Source organism: Mobula hypostoma, chromosome 22, assembly GCF_963921235.1.
Source record: "Mobula hypostoma chromosome 22, sMobHyp1.1, whole genome shotgun sequence".
Lineage (NCBI taxonomy): Eukaryota > Metazoa > Chordata > Chondrichthyes > Myliobatiformes > Myliobatidae > Mobula > Mobula hypostoma.
This window is the reverse complement of record NC_086118.1, coordinates 18209184-18223226: the sequence shown is the minus strand read 5'-3', so window position 1 is coordinate 18223226 and position 14043 is coordinate 18209184. Positions and strand designations below refer to the sequence as shown.

The 14043-nt window shown below is 39.9% G+C and overlaps 1 protein-coding gene across 1 annotated transcript in view; it reads right to left on the bottom strand.

Moving 5' to 3' along the window:
- Positions 1 to 709: 709 nt before the first annotated feature.
- dnah9 (dynein, axonemal, heavy chain 9) overlaps positions 710 to 14043 on the bottom strand; it is a 585611-nt gene continuing 572277 nt past the window's right edge. Inside the window, exon 69 of the mRNA XM_063074264.1 lies at positions 710 to 1227. Within this exon, the coding sequence (XP_062930334.1) occupies positions 1000 to 1227 (228 nt within the window). The 3' untranslated portion in view covers positions 710 to 999. The remainder of the gene's footprint in view (positions 1228 to 14043) is intronic.

Below are 14043 nucleotides of genomic sequence, written 5' to 3'. Positions count from 1 at the left end.
TTCCCTAGCTGTTCACCTACTGAAAGATCGGTCACCTGGCCGGGCTCATTATCCAGCACCAGGTCCAGTACACATCCTCCTTTCATTGGACTATCTACATATTAAATTAAGAACCCTCCTGGATGCACCTAACAAATACTGCCCCATCTAAATCTCCTGTACTTAGAAAGTCCCAATTAATGTTAGGGAAATTTAAGTCCCTATGACAACAACCCTAACTACTTCCAGCCACAACTGAAAGTAGTTAGTATTTGTTGAACTTCTCCTGATATAGGGTCCTCAGATAGTGAATAAAACAATGGATGCAAAGAAATCCAGTTGGTTTCTTATTAGCTTAGGTAGAAGTTCTGAGCAGTTTATACTTGCAGAAGAACATTATAAACCCTTGATCCTTCTCTACATTTATACTACAACTTTTATCTTGGCCATACATTCTAAATGTTATCAAATCATTGATTTGCAGCTTCCTTAATTAAATATTCATACCTGCTTAATTCATGGAAACTTAAAAGTTGTGAAGGTAAAATAGTCAACTGTTCCATCACCAGGGTTTATACCATCCAAGAACCCTCATCTTCACACTTTACATAAACTGGTGCCAACATACTGTGTTGTATTTACTCATTAATTTCACAGTGTAAAATCAGCTGGGAACAAGATCCAAATGTGTATCTTACATATAAAAAGAGAATTAGAAATGGGTCTTTATTAAGAGAAAAAGACATTTCTGGTGACATGTAACAAAATACACTTCTGCAGCATCAAGTTATATTTGTGCATGATTCAGACTGGGAAATCACAAATTCAGTGCAACGTTTTGTCTCTAGTTTACAAAGCAACATTCTCTATTAGTGAATTTTTACATTAAAAGAAATAGATTAACTATTATACCTAAAAAAAAAATCAATTTAATCTTTGTACTAAAATAAGTGATCTATATCAGATTGTATGAGTATTTTTCTGTCTAGTTATTCTATAACAAATGTGCAAACTCTTGGCTTAAATCTGCAGGAGGAGTGAAACTCCAGCCAACACCCATTTGGATGACTTTTCCTTGGTTTTCAAATTAAAAGTCCAGACAAACGTAGGGCCTCGAAGACGTGTTTTATAAACTGGACAGGGATACACATTCCGAGAGTCCTGCTTGTCTACAGGAATAGCTTTGATGAAAATCACTGGCATTGTTGGGGTCAGTTCCTTCAAACGGGCATCTGTAATAATTCCAGCCTGTGAAGGATAAAACACAATTAAAAAATATGCAGCTGAAATATATCACCCTATATAGCAAGGGAATACTGGTAAGAGTTAGATTGGATTTTCTGACAATTAAGTACATGAATTTGTTTCTTGTTCAACAACCACAGGCATTTAGAGAAGTAGACTCTCTTAGACCATTCCGTCCTTAGGTTTTTTCTATACAATTTCCTGTACTACAACAGTGATGACATTTCCAATGCAACAAATTGGCTGTAAGAGCTCTGGGGTATGCTTATGTGACACGATGCACTCTTTAAATCGAAATCTGAACTTGAATTTGATTTTTTTTTGTATGCGATACTCTCTTCAAAAATACATGATTCTCCACTCCTGAAGGGATGACTTAGATCAAAACTCAGTCTCCAGTTTAAGAAGTGATTCTTCACCCAAGTTGTAAGCATTTGGTCAGGAAATGGATTGTTCGGTGCAGAGTGTTATGATTGCTCTAAATAAAGACAAACTTTTTATGGGATAGAATATTTTATTACTGAACTGCAGCTCAACTCTGTGCGCAAAACCCAGTTGCTATCATAGCTTCCAGTTTCGGGTGAACCCCTTGCATTGCCCACTGGGAACCAAAACTCTTTATTATGCAGGTATAACAACACACCATTGGGTGGCACATGACAGGCATCTCAGCAAAGCTGAAACACATTGCATAAAAGGGAAATATTGTAGACATCACTGATATGAAGCTGGTTAATTAACAGACATCAGTAGGTCATGATGAATGGCTGGTTTTCAGATTGGAGGAAGATGAACAGTGGCACTCCAAGGGATAAGTGTTAGGGGTTTTGTTTTTTAAGTTTATTAATGACCTAGTCTTAGGCTGCGTAAAATAATTTCTAAATTTGCAAATGCCACAGAACTTAGTAGTATTATGGACTGTGAAGACCTTCGTTATAAATTGCATTAGGATATAAATTCACTGGAAGAAAGGATAGATATCTATCAGATGAAGTTTTATGCAGAAAAATGTGTGCTGATAAGTCTTGACATGAAGAATGAGGATAAACACTATGAGAAGTACTGTTTTTAAAGGATGCAGGAATGGGAGTGGGTACTGATGGTGTATGTGCACAAGTGATAAAGTGGCAGGGCAAGATGAGAATGCGATTAATAAGGCATAAATAATTCAGGCCTTTATCAATAGAGGCATAGAGTATTAAATTTGAGAAATAATGCTGAACTTTATAGAACACTGGAAAGGCCTTAACCGTAGCATTTTGTTCCATTCTGGTTGCCTCATTATAGGAAGGATGAAAAAAGCATTAAAGGACGACCAAAAGGATTTACAAATAGGATATCTTGTAGGATGAAGGACTATACCCATAAGAATAAATTAGAGGAAGCTGTGCTGTATTCTCTAAAGAAGAGAAGGCTGAGGGGAGATTTGATGGAAGTACATAAATAATTCTGAATCTGGAAAGAATGGAGGGTGAGAGGCTGTTCCTGTCAGTGGAAGGGCTGAGGCCAAGTGCCCAGAGGAAAGAATAAATGAGAAGGGTATTGGAGAGTGACATGGAAAAATTCTTCTTTAATATATAAAGCAGCCTGCAACCATGGTAAAAGTAGAATCCAATGAAGCCTTGAATAAGGAACTGGGTAAACATATGGTGAGGAAAGACTTACAAGGCTACAGAGAAATGATTAGGGGTTGTGACTAGTGAACGGTTCTGATAGCAAACGAGTAAGAGCACAATGGAATGAATAACTTCTTTTATGCTATAACTGTTCAGTGAATCAATGAAGGCTACTATTTATTTTCTATGCTGTCTTATGGATTGCTTTCAAATAGAAACAGCTCCACACAAAACGTTCAAGCTAATGTGTAGTTAACATCGTTCCTTTTAGGCAGAGATTCTAAAATACTACTGCTGTGTGTTTCATGTGTGTTATGGCCAAATATGTACATAAATTCAGTTTGTATTCTGGTTAGTTGAACCTTTCTGAAATGGTGGTTAGGCCCTAGCTGGAGTATTGTGGTTAACAGTTTTTGGAAATTCAGCAACTAGGTTTACAAAAATTGCACCACTTGTATAGGACTTTAGGTGCCACAAATGGAGCAACTGTGGCTGCTTTGGTCAAGCAAATAAGGAGAAACTACTTTCAGTGGCAAAAAAAACTTAAAACTGATGACAACATTTAAGTTAATTAGCAAAATAATTAGAGACAACATCAAGAGAAAATACTGGTGCAATGTGTTGTTATGATTTGAAATATAGTTTTAAGTTAGATTCATAATTTCCTAAATAACTTGCACTGTTTTTATACAATGATTATTATACTAGTAGGGGTATGAGGAATGGATAGAAAGATAGGATTAAATGGAAGATTCTTTCAACATGCCAACAGAGTTATAAAAGGCTGTATGAACAACCTTCAAAGTAGTTACAATTGGCTGAACTGGCAGCAACAGCAGTCAACAGTCTCTAAGTTACCTTCTGGTACCTATACATAGCACTCAATCATGATATGAGATTTTACTCAGAGCCAGAAGTGCTGCATGAGGATCTCGCATCTTAGTTGTACATGTTGACCAACAGGAGCATCAATGTAATGGTTTACAGAACCCTGGTATGAGAGAACTGGTCATATACTGGGTATCATTCACAATGCCTGTGTTAGGAATAGAGACCTCATTACATGGCCTCACAGTCTGCATTATAACACATTGAAACTCAGAGCTGTATATGAGGCCACCAATCTCCTATATAAAAAAATAAAGAGCATGTGCCGTGAAAGTGCATTCTACACAGATTACTATTAAAATGCCATCCATAGTGTACAGAACTTGGGTCTTCATTCTTCATAAGGAAACTGCCAATTTTGTAACATCAGACCTGACTAGATTCCTCTTCTCCAACAGTTCTTGGAAACGAACATGGCCATATTAATAAAAAAGCAGCAGATTGACCTACTAATCACCAATCATACTTTGTGCCTTAATAATTATTGATCAGAATCAAGTTACATTGAGGAGGAATTGTTTTAATTTAGTTACTTAATATCTGCTTGTTAACGTTTCCAAGTCAATGCACTGAATTTTGGGTTGCTGTAAAGTCTAGATCTAGTCACACCCATTAATTTGCCTGTCATAACATTAAATATAATCTTCCTACTGATTCAGTATATAATTACATTACATAACCCACAAACCCCAGGTTAGTTCCATAAGCTTTATAGTTCTCAGGAAATCAATTTTCAGTAAACCTTTCCAAAGGTGTGCATTTGGGCATCAGCTAATGGTAGAGGCTACGTGCCTCTGGTGAAGGATAAACCTGCAACCTCGAGGACAGTGAGGAAATGGTCGGAGGAGGCTTATGAGGCGCTCCAGGGTTGTTTTGAGGTGACAGACGTGCAGGCACTCTGTGAGCCACATGGAGAGGATATTGATGGGCTCACAGAGTACATGACTGATTACATCAACTTCTGTGTGGACTGCAATGTTCTGACAAGAACTGCCCTTTGTTATTCAAATAACAAGCCATGGGTATCAAAGGACATTAAGGACATCCTGAACGCTAAAAAGAGGGCATTTAGAGATAGAAATAGGGAGGAGCTGAGGGCAATACAGAGGGACCTGAAAGCCAGGATCAGGGAGGCTAAAGACAGATACAGGAGGAAGCTTGAGTGGAAACTCCAGGAAAACAACATGAGAGAGGTCTGGAGTGGAATGAGGACCATCACTGGGTTCCGGCAAACTAGCAACAGAGGAGCTGAAGGCAGTGTGGACAGGGCCAACGAACTTAACCTGTTCTTTAACAGATTTGACATTGTGGCCCCTGCCCATCCCCCACATGAGTCATCTGTTGTTGGCCCCCAACCAACACATATTCCACTCTCCCCTCCTACCCCTCCTCACAGTCCCCCACCCTGCTCTCATGACTATACCCCTTCCCCACACGAAACCACCACGGTGGGCTTCACAGCTGAACAGGTGAGAAGACAGCTGAAACGTCTCAACCCAAGCAAGGCTGCAGGATCGGATGATGTCAGTACCAGGGTGCTCAAAGCCCATGCCCCTCAGCTATGTGGAGTATTTCGCCATGTCTTCAACCTGAGCCTGAGGCTCCGGAGGGTTCCTGTGCTGCGGAAGACGTCCTGCCTCGTCCCTGTGCCAAAGATGACTACAGACCGGTGGCATTGACCTCCCACATCATGAAGACCCTGGAGAGACTTGTTCTGGAGCTGCTCCAGCCTATGGTCAGGCCACATTTAGATCCCCTCCATTTCACCTACCAGCCCCGACTAGGAGTTGAGGATGCCATCGTCTACTTGCTGAACCGTGTCTACGCCCACCTGGAAAAGCCAGCGAGCACTATGAGGGTCATGATTTTTGACTTCTCCAATGCGTTCAACACCATCCGCCCTGCTCTGCTGGGGGAGAAGCTAACAGCGATGCAGTTGGATGCTTTCCTGGTGTCATGGATTCTTGATTACCTGACTGGCAGACCACAGTACGTGTGCTTGCAACACTGTGTGTCCGACAGAGTGATCAGCAGCACTGGGACTCCACAGGGGACTGTCTTATCTCCCTTTCTCTTCACCATTTACACCTCGGACTTCAACTACTGCACAGAGTCTTGTCATTTTCAGAAGTTTTCGGATGACTCTGCCATAGTTGGATGCATCAGCAAGGGAAATGAGGCTGAGTACAGGGCTATGGTAGGAAACTTTGTCACATGGTGTGAGTAGAATTATCTGCAGCTTAATGTGAAAAAGACTAAGGAGCTGGTGGTAGACCTGAGAAGAGCTAAGGTACCGGTGACCCCTGTTTCCATCCAGGGGGTCAATGTGGACATGGTGGAGGATTACAAATAGCTGGGGATATGAATTGACAATAAACTGGACTGGTCAAAGAACACCGAGGCTGTCTACAAGAAGGGTCAGAGTCGTCTCTATTTCTTGAGGAGACTGAGGTCCTTTAACATCTGTCAGACGATGCTGAGGATGTTCTACAAGTCTGTGGTGGCCAGTGCAATCATGTTTGCTGTTGTGCGCTGGGGCAGCAGGCTGAGGGTGGCATACACCAACAGAATCAACAAACTCATTCGTAAGGCCAGTGATGTTGTGGGGATGGATCTGGACTCTCTGACGGTGGTGTCTGAAAAGAGGATGCTGTCCAAGTTGCATGCCATCTTGGACAATGTCTCCCATCCGCTACATAATGTACTGGGTGGGCACAGGAGTACCTTCAGCCAGAGACTCATTCCACTGAGATGCAACACTGAGTGTCATAGGAAGTTATTCCTGCCTGTGGCCATCAAACTTTACAACTCCTCCCTTGGAGGGTCAGACACCCTGAGCCAATAGACTGGTCCTGGACTTATTTCCTGGCATAATTTACATATTACTATTTAACTATTTATGGTTTTATTACTATTTAATTATTTATGGTGCAACTGTAACGAAAACCAATTTCGCCCGGGATCAATAAAGTATGACTATGACTATGAACTAAATTCTTCAGTGTTACCTTCTCCTCTCAAATAATCTTCCAACAACTTACCATAAAGGTAATATCGATGTGGTTAATACTTTGGAGAGAGTCTTCATTGCTTTTATAACCTAATAATTTATTCACTTCTTAAAGTGGAGAATGGAGAATTGCAAATTGAGAAATAAACCACACATACATATATACCTGTCAAAAAAAGTTTTATCAGCTCTTGCCCTTGATGGGATACTTGCCAGCCATCAGACAGACTGAAAAAAAGTGTGGCTGTTAGGAAAATCATGACATACACATATATGCACACTGATAAATCTGTGATTGCAGAAAATTGGACTCCCTGTTTTAGATATGCGCACAAAAACATGCTCTCAAATCAGTAATCAACTTCTTCTGACCATGTTGAAATCTCAACAGCTAAATGATAAAGTCACGGGAGCCCTTAAGATCATGCAGCTGTAAACTTTAACTCTCATCAATGGCTGCCAAAGTAATGCATCAACAGTTGGCCAACATTCCTGGCCTGTAGGAAATTACATTTATTTCTCCGCATCTAAAGTATTACAATTGAACTGTCAAGGGATGCGACATTGGCATCAGTAGTTCAGAGACTGCAACAGCATATTTTTCTTGAGGCTAACATATTTATATCTCATGGTACATCTCAGCTAGTGCCAATATGATTCAATATTTTTGCTGTGCATGATGACAACCATGATCTGGTCTGGACTTAATCAAAGTCAGTTCAGGCAAGACGCATTGCTGGTTTAACACTGGTCATTCACCTCCATTTTTGGAGATCAATCAAGCAATGACTCCAATTTCTTGCCAAAAGCATGATTATTCAATATAATATGACTAAGAATATGCTATAACTCACAGTACTATACATGTAACTATACTCTCATTTGATAAGGTCACTGTATGGCTCCTACAGGGATCATGTGAAACCTCAGTTGTACAAGATAAATTGTATTAATGAGCACATTTGTATATTTTGTGAATGACCATACTTAGAGTCTGAAATTGTAGAACAAGTAACATAAAAGTAAATTGACCAGCCGTGAAAGATATAATTGCATTTAGGTGAAGCAAATACTGGACAAACTCAGCAGCATCTATGGACAGAGATACAGAGTTAATGATCCAGGTTGATATGGCTTCGTCTGAATTATTATTTCAGATGTCCACTATCTGCTCTATTTGGGTTATGTTATGTATACAATATATTTTACCACCAAAAGCAGCCATTGCCTTGGCAACAACTTTAAACAAGTATAAGCCTGTAGCTCATTAGACCCTCTATCCACAGCGCCAGAATGTAAAGGAATCAAAGTTAAAATTCAACTTGAAAATCTACATGAAATGGATAACAATTTCAATATCTTCAATCATTTGATCAGATCAAAGTATTGCCTATAAATGCTGATTTGTCATTTATCTGTAAAGCTTTTTCTACTCTAATTGGTGTTTGCGCATTATAGTCACTGCAGTCTCACTCGTATCAATTCAGTTCTCTTTATTAAACTATTTTGAGGTTTCCTTAATAGACATTAACAAACTCACTGAAGCTTACTGCAGAGGTGGAAGTATAACTCAGCAACATTTAAATCATAATTTACTTGTACACAAGAATATCCCTATAACAGCATTTTAGTTGTGTTAAATAAAAACAATGGCAGGATCTGGAATTAGATAGTATGGCAACAAACTACAGCAGCCATAATTCAAGCTCCCAGAGCAAAACATGAACAGGATTTGTATGTGTTGTGCTGGACAAAATTCCATACTTAAAGATTGTATAAATATCAATGAGGGCATCACAGTGGTGTTGTAGTTACTACAGCTCGAGGTGCCAAGAGTTCAGAGTTCAATTTCAGTGCCAGCTGTAGGAAGTTTGTATATTCCCCCCGTGAGCACATGTGTTTTCTCTGGCTGCTCCAGTTCCCTCCTACAGTTCAAAGACATACTGACCAGTAGGTTAATTGGTCATTGTAAATTGTCCTGTGATTAGGCTAGAATTAAATAGGGTAAAATAGGTGGGTTCCTGGGCAGTGAAGCTCTCTGAAGATTTGTTTTATTTATGTTAAGATATTTTCAAAATCTACTCAGAGTGCACTGTTGGTTGTCCACTGGGGCAGAGTACTATACACGATAGTGAAATTTAAAGGGTTAATGGTCAAATAAATATAAGCCATACATACATTTTGGTATAGTCAGGTACAACTAATTAGTATCCTTCTATCAACTGAGGTTAAATCTTACCAGTGTAATACATCAAAGCCAATTTATGCACCACAGTTGGTGGACAGACAGCCCTTTCTGAGCCCATTTAAGGTAGCCTGTTACTCAAGTCATGTATGTTCATGATTTAGGCAAATGGTAAGGTGATGGAGATGAAATATAATTAGAAGTATTTTTCATTGAAATGTATCGGTTATGTTTCCTGATGTATATCTCAAAATGATGAAACGTTTTGAAGATGATCTATAGAGCTGGCTTGGCTGCCTTGAAAGACCAATTTTCCCGCTGTCACTTTGTCAGGAACAATTTGTGTATACTTTAAAGATTTTGCCCTCGGACAGTACTGTACTGTGACGGGGAACTGAATTACCCCTATTAACTGTGCTTTTGAAAAGAGAGAGAGAGAGAGTTATTTAACACCAACAACTTGTTTTTAAAAGAGAGAGAGAGAGAGAGAGAGATGAAGACTGCTCACAGGTTGTTTATACTTTCTTCAAGGACATGGCATGCTGGTGTATTTCTTACACAGAGAGAGGAAGGAGGAGTTATTTGACTGACAGGTGGTGCCCAGCACGAGAAAATAAAATAGGAGGTCAGATGATAGACCTCAGACACATGTTTTGGACACTGAATGAGCATTGTTATGCCTGCAGAAAAAGTGGGTTTTGGAGGATTGGTCAGGTGGATCAATCCGTCGCTCTTGCAGTGGAAAGGAAAGGGGTTGACTGGTGGGGAGTTGTCCATGTGTCCACCCTTGACTGGGAGGAAGCTCCACCACAGAAAAACTGGTCCCCCTTGTTGAAGTCAGTCGGTGACTTCTAAAGGATTTCAGAGGACAACGAGAAGATCGACGGCGTCAGCTCACCTGAAGACTCAAATCTCTCCCTCTCTCTCTCTCTCCATCACTACTCAACTAAATACCACGAACTGAACTGAACTTTACTCATCATCGTAAAACTGTATCTTTTTATCCCTAGACTTAAAGAAGTTTGATTTTTATACATATATTTCCACACTTACTGATATACTTACTTATATATATATAAAATCATTGCTAACCTGTTTGATTTATCTACATTTATATTACTGTATTGCGAGGTTACTAATAAATATTATTAGTTAATAGTAATACTAGACTCCAAAGTGCTTTCCATCTCTGCTGGTTCTTTATTCCCATCACGGGGTACGTGACAGTACTAAAATTTTAGGCACGTATTTATAACTTGGGTGCTAAGACTTTTGCACAGTACTGCAGCAATTTTATGTATTCCAGTGTACTGCTGCCACAAAAAATAAACAAATTTAATGACATATGTGAGTGGTGATAAACCGGATTCTGATATGGGTTTCTATTGTGGACTGAGAATGGGAAGGGAGCAGGGAGAGGGAACATCATGGTTGAGAAAAAGGGAGGGGAGGGGTCATAAGAATCTATCTGCAAACAGAGTTAGAAAAGCAAAAATAGTAAAAAGACTTATCTAAAATGTGCTTACCTGAGCGTGTGCAGTATCAGCAACATTAGAAATGAATTGGCACAGTAGAAATAAATTGGTATGATCTGACAGACATATGGTTTCAAGGAATTTGATGTTACGGGGGGAAAGGAAAACATGACAAGTAGGCGGGGCAGATTTGTTAATAAAAGGTGAGATCAGTACTCTATTGTGAAATGTTGCTTGTTCAGCTGATCAAGATATAGAGACTCCTTCTGGGTCTAAATATGAAACAGCCAAGGAAAGAAGTCACTGCAAGAAGTCACTGCTCGGAGCAATCTATAACCCCCTAAATGTAGCTACTGTGTAGCATAGAGTATAAATCAATACATAATGCCAGTTTGAAAGAAAGATATTGCCATAATAATAGACATCGTTAATCTTCATATAGATTGAACTATCAAATTGACGAAGTTAGCCTTGAGGATAACCTCGGTGTATACGGGGCAGTTTCTAAGGATCCAGCCAGGAAACATATAGTTTTATTTGATAATCTCTTAATTAATTATCTCTTAAATGATTTCCTAGTTTTCATATTCTGCTTGAAAGTGAGAAACTGTGTTGGAAACTGGATCTACAGACTTAATAAAGGCAATTGCAGAGTTGAGCATAATGAAATGTGAAAATAGATTAAAATGCAAACATAATTTTACTCAACAGCAAAGCAGGTTCAAGGCCGTTTAAACTTATTTATCTTCTTGTGTACTTGTCATTTTGCAGATTTTGCAGTGAGATTTCATTGTAGATGAATTTTGCACAATAGTTAGTGTTACTTGTTGAAAATTCTGCCCTTGAAAAAAGTACTTGGACATACGAAAAACCTGCCAGATATTCACAATGAATTTCTTAACATGTCTTAACTTATCCAGAAATATGTGTAAAATTGCTCTCTTGTATTAAACTGATTCTCAACTGCATGGCATTGATTTTATTTGGTGGTATAAATGACATTTAGGGGAAATATCTCACTGATGTAGGTTAATAGATGTCAGTTTGAAAAGGATTATGAAGTATGATACATTGTGAGCTCCAGTCTAAAATTCCTATTGCAAATAAAATGTTGAAAAGGAAGATTAAGAGTCAGGCAGGGCACAGAATCAGGCCTCCTAGCCCATTATGTTTGTAGCCCCCCTGGCCACCCTCAGGGTCGCTTGGCTCGCTGTCGTCTAGGAAAACAGCCTTGGCCCCGCCAAACTGGGTAATTAGTTTGTGTGGATGCTGTGTGAGGTACCCCACCCCACCCAAATAACAGACAATACACCAGATGCAATTAAATGATATACAGTTTATAGATATTACTGGAACTATATAATTAAAAGAGAATAAAATATAAAAGGAAAATAAAAGGCGCCACACTTATCAAAGTTCAATCTCTTCGTGCACAAAAAAACCGTTGGAGCTCAAGGACCTTCTTCTTCACCCTGCGACCCCCTCGGACCACCTCGACCGGCCGCCTGGGACCAACAATGGTGGTCCACCAGACGCTCCACACGAATCTGTCTCCATCTCCTTGCCGAACGTCCCGCTCGGGGTCCGACCCTGTTAGCGGACTCACAGCACCTCGTCCATCCTCTGTCTCGCTCTCCCGCCTTCTGTTCCCAAACCCCCTCTCAAACAGTATCTTCAAATACACCAAAACCATAACTACTATCCCAATTGGTTAATAACGTATTTCTTATCACCCTCTAAACCACAACAAGCTGCTAGCGCAAACTTTCTCAGCATTTAAGACAACAAAGCCGCATTCCCCAGATTAACATAACAAAGACGCCATTTTAATTAGCCTCCGCAGTAACATAAAAATCGAAACCCCCTTTACATGTTCAAGGTAGCCTCCAATTCATCTATAATGATCCCAATTGTGACTCTGCTATGCTTTGGAATTTCTATAACCCTCTTCCAATAGTATATTACATATTGAAAATGTATTTCTTATGTATGGTGAGAGGATCTGTATGCATATTTATCCAGTATTTCAACATGGGGTGGTGCATTTGCCCAGCTGGTAGAGCTAGTGTCTCAAAGTACCAGTAACCCAGCTTCAATCCTGATTTTGAGTACTGTCTATGAGGAATTTACAAGTTCTCCTTGTGACTACCAGAGCTTTAGTTTCTCCTTTCTCCTGCATCCCAAAAATATGCAAATTAGTGGAATAACTGACTGTTGTAAATCATCTTTAATTTGTAGGTGATTTGCAGAATCTTGGAGAATACAAAATGGGACAAATGTAGGTTTAGTGTAAATGTGTACTTGGTGGTCAGCGCCACCTCAATCAAGTCTGTTTTCATGCTGCATCTTGTGATAGCTCAATGACTGATTTGCTGACATTGTCTATTGTGTCCTGAGTGTGTCCGATACAGCATTCTCCACATTGCTGAGGCCATCATAAATTGGGGAACTGCTTTGTCGAACACCTCCACATTTTAATTCCGATTCCCATTCTGACATGTCAGTCCACGGCCTCCTCTTCTGCCAAGATGAGGCCATCCTCAGGGTGGAGGAGAAACATCTTACATTCCGTCTGGGTAGCCTCCAACTTAATGGCATGAATATCGCTTTCTCCTTCTGGTAAACAAATTCCCCTCCCCCTCCTCGATTCCCTATTCTGACCACTTCTCACCTGCTTGTTACTTCCTCCTGGGCCCCCTCCTCCTTCCCTTTCAGCACTGGTCCACTCTCCTTTTCTGTCAGATTCCTTCTTCTCCAGCCCTTGGCCTTTCTCACCCATCTGGCTTCACCTATCACCTTCCAGCCTTTTTCCCCTCCCCCCAACTTTTTATTCTGGCATCTTCTCCCTTTGTTCTCAGAGCTGAAGAAGGGTCTCAGCCCAAAATGTTGACTAACTATTCATTTCAATAGATACTGCCTGACCTGCTGAGTTCCTCCAGCATTTTGTGTGTGAAACCTTACTGAGCAAGCCATGGGAGGAGCATAATGCTTAGAGACATCCAGAAAGTTGGTAACACTAAATAACAGCAGAATTTGGGAGAGGTATGGGCAACAAGGTTTTCAAGGTAATGGAGTCTTTAGTGGAAGAGATACCAATGATGGACCAGGATGCTCCCCAGGCAGACAGCAATGGAAATAAATAATGAATAGGCCAGATATAAAACTCCAAGCAAACAAATATAACTTTAAGAGTAAAATTCCTTGATCTTAATTAGCTGGTCAATTGAATGAATAATCTCAAAATGCCACATTCAACCAAAAGCTCTTATAGCCCCATCACTTTTTCCCACAATAATTCCCATCAACCGGACTCCAACCGAACATTCACATCCTTCACTCATCCTCTCTCCCTTGACACAGTGTAAACATCAGGCGTGCCATTCACAATGCATTCAGATTTGCCAGTATTGTATTCAAATCAATAAGGGCTGGGGCTTGTGAATGAAGCCACAGCAAACCACATTGCTAATGAGGAGATTCTGGGAGAACAGCATCAAAGAACCAAGCCAAACTGTAATTGTGGACAAATGAAATTACATGAATGAAAGAGAAAAAACAAAATATAGAAACATGATTTCTGAAATCTAACTATTTTACCAAAATTGTTGCAGATTGCAAAGTGTTTACTACAACATTCTGAAAAAA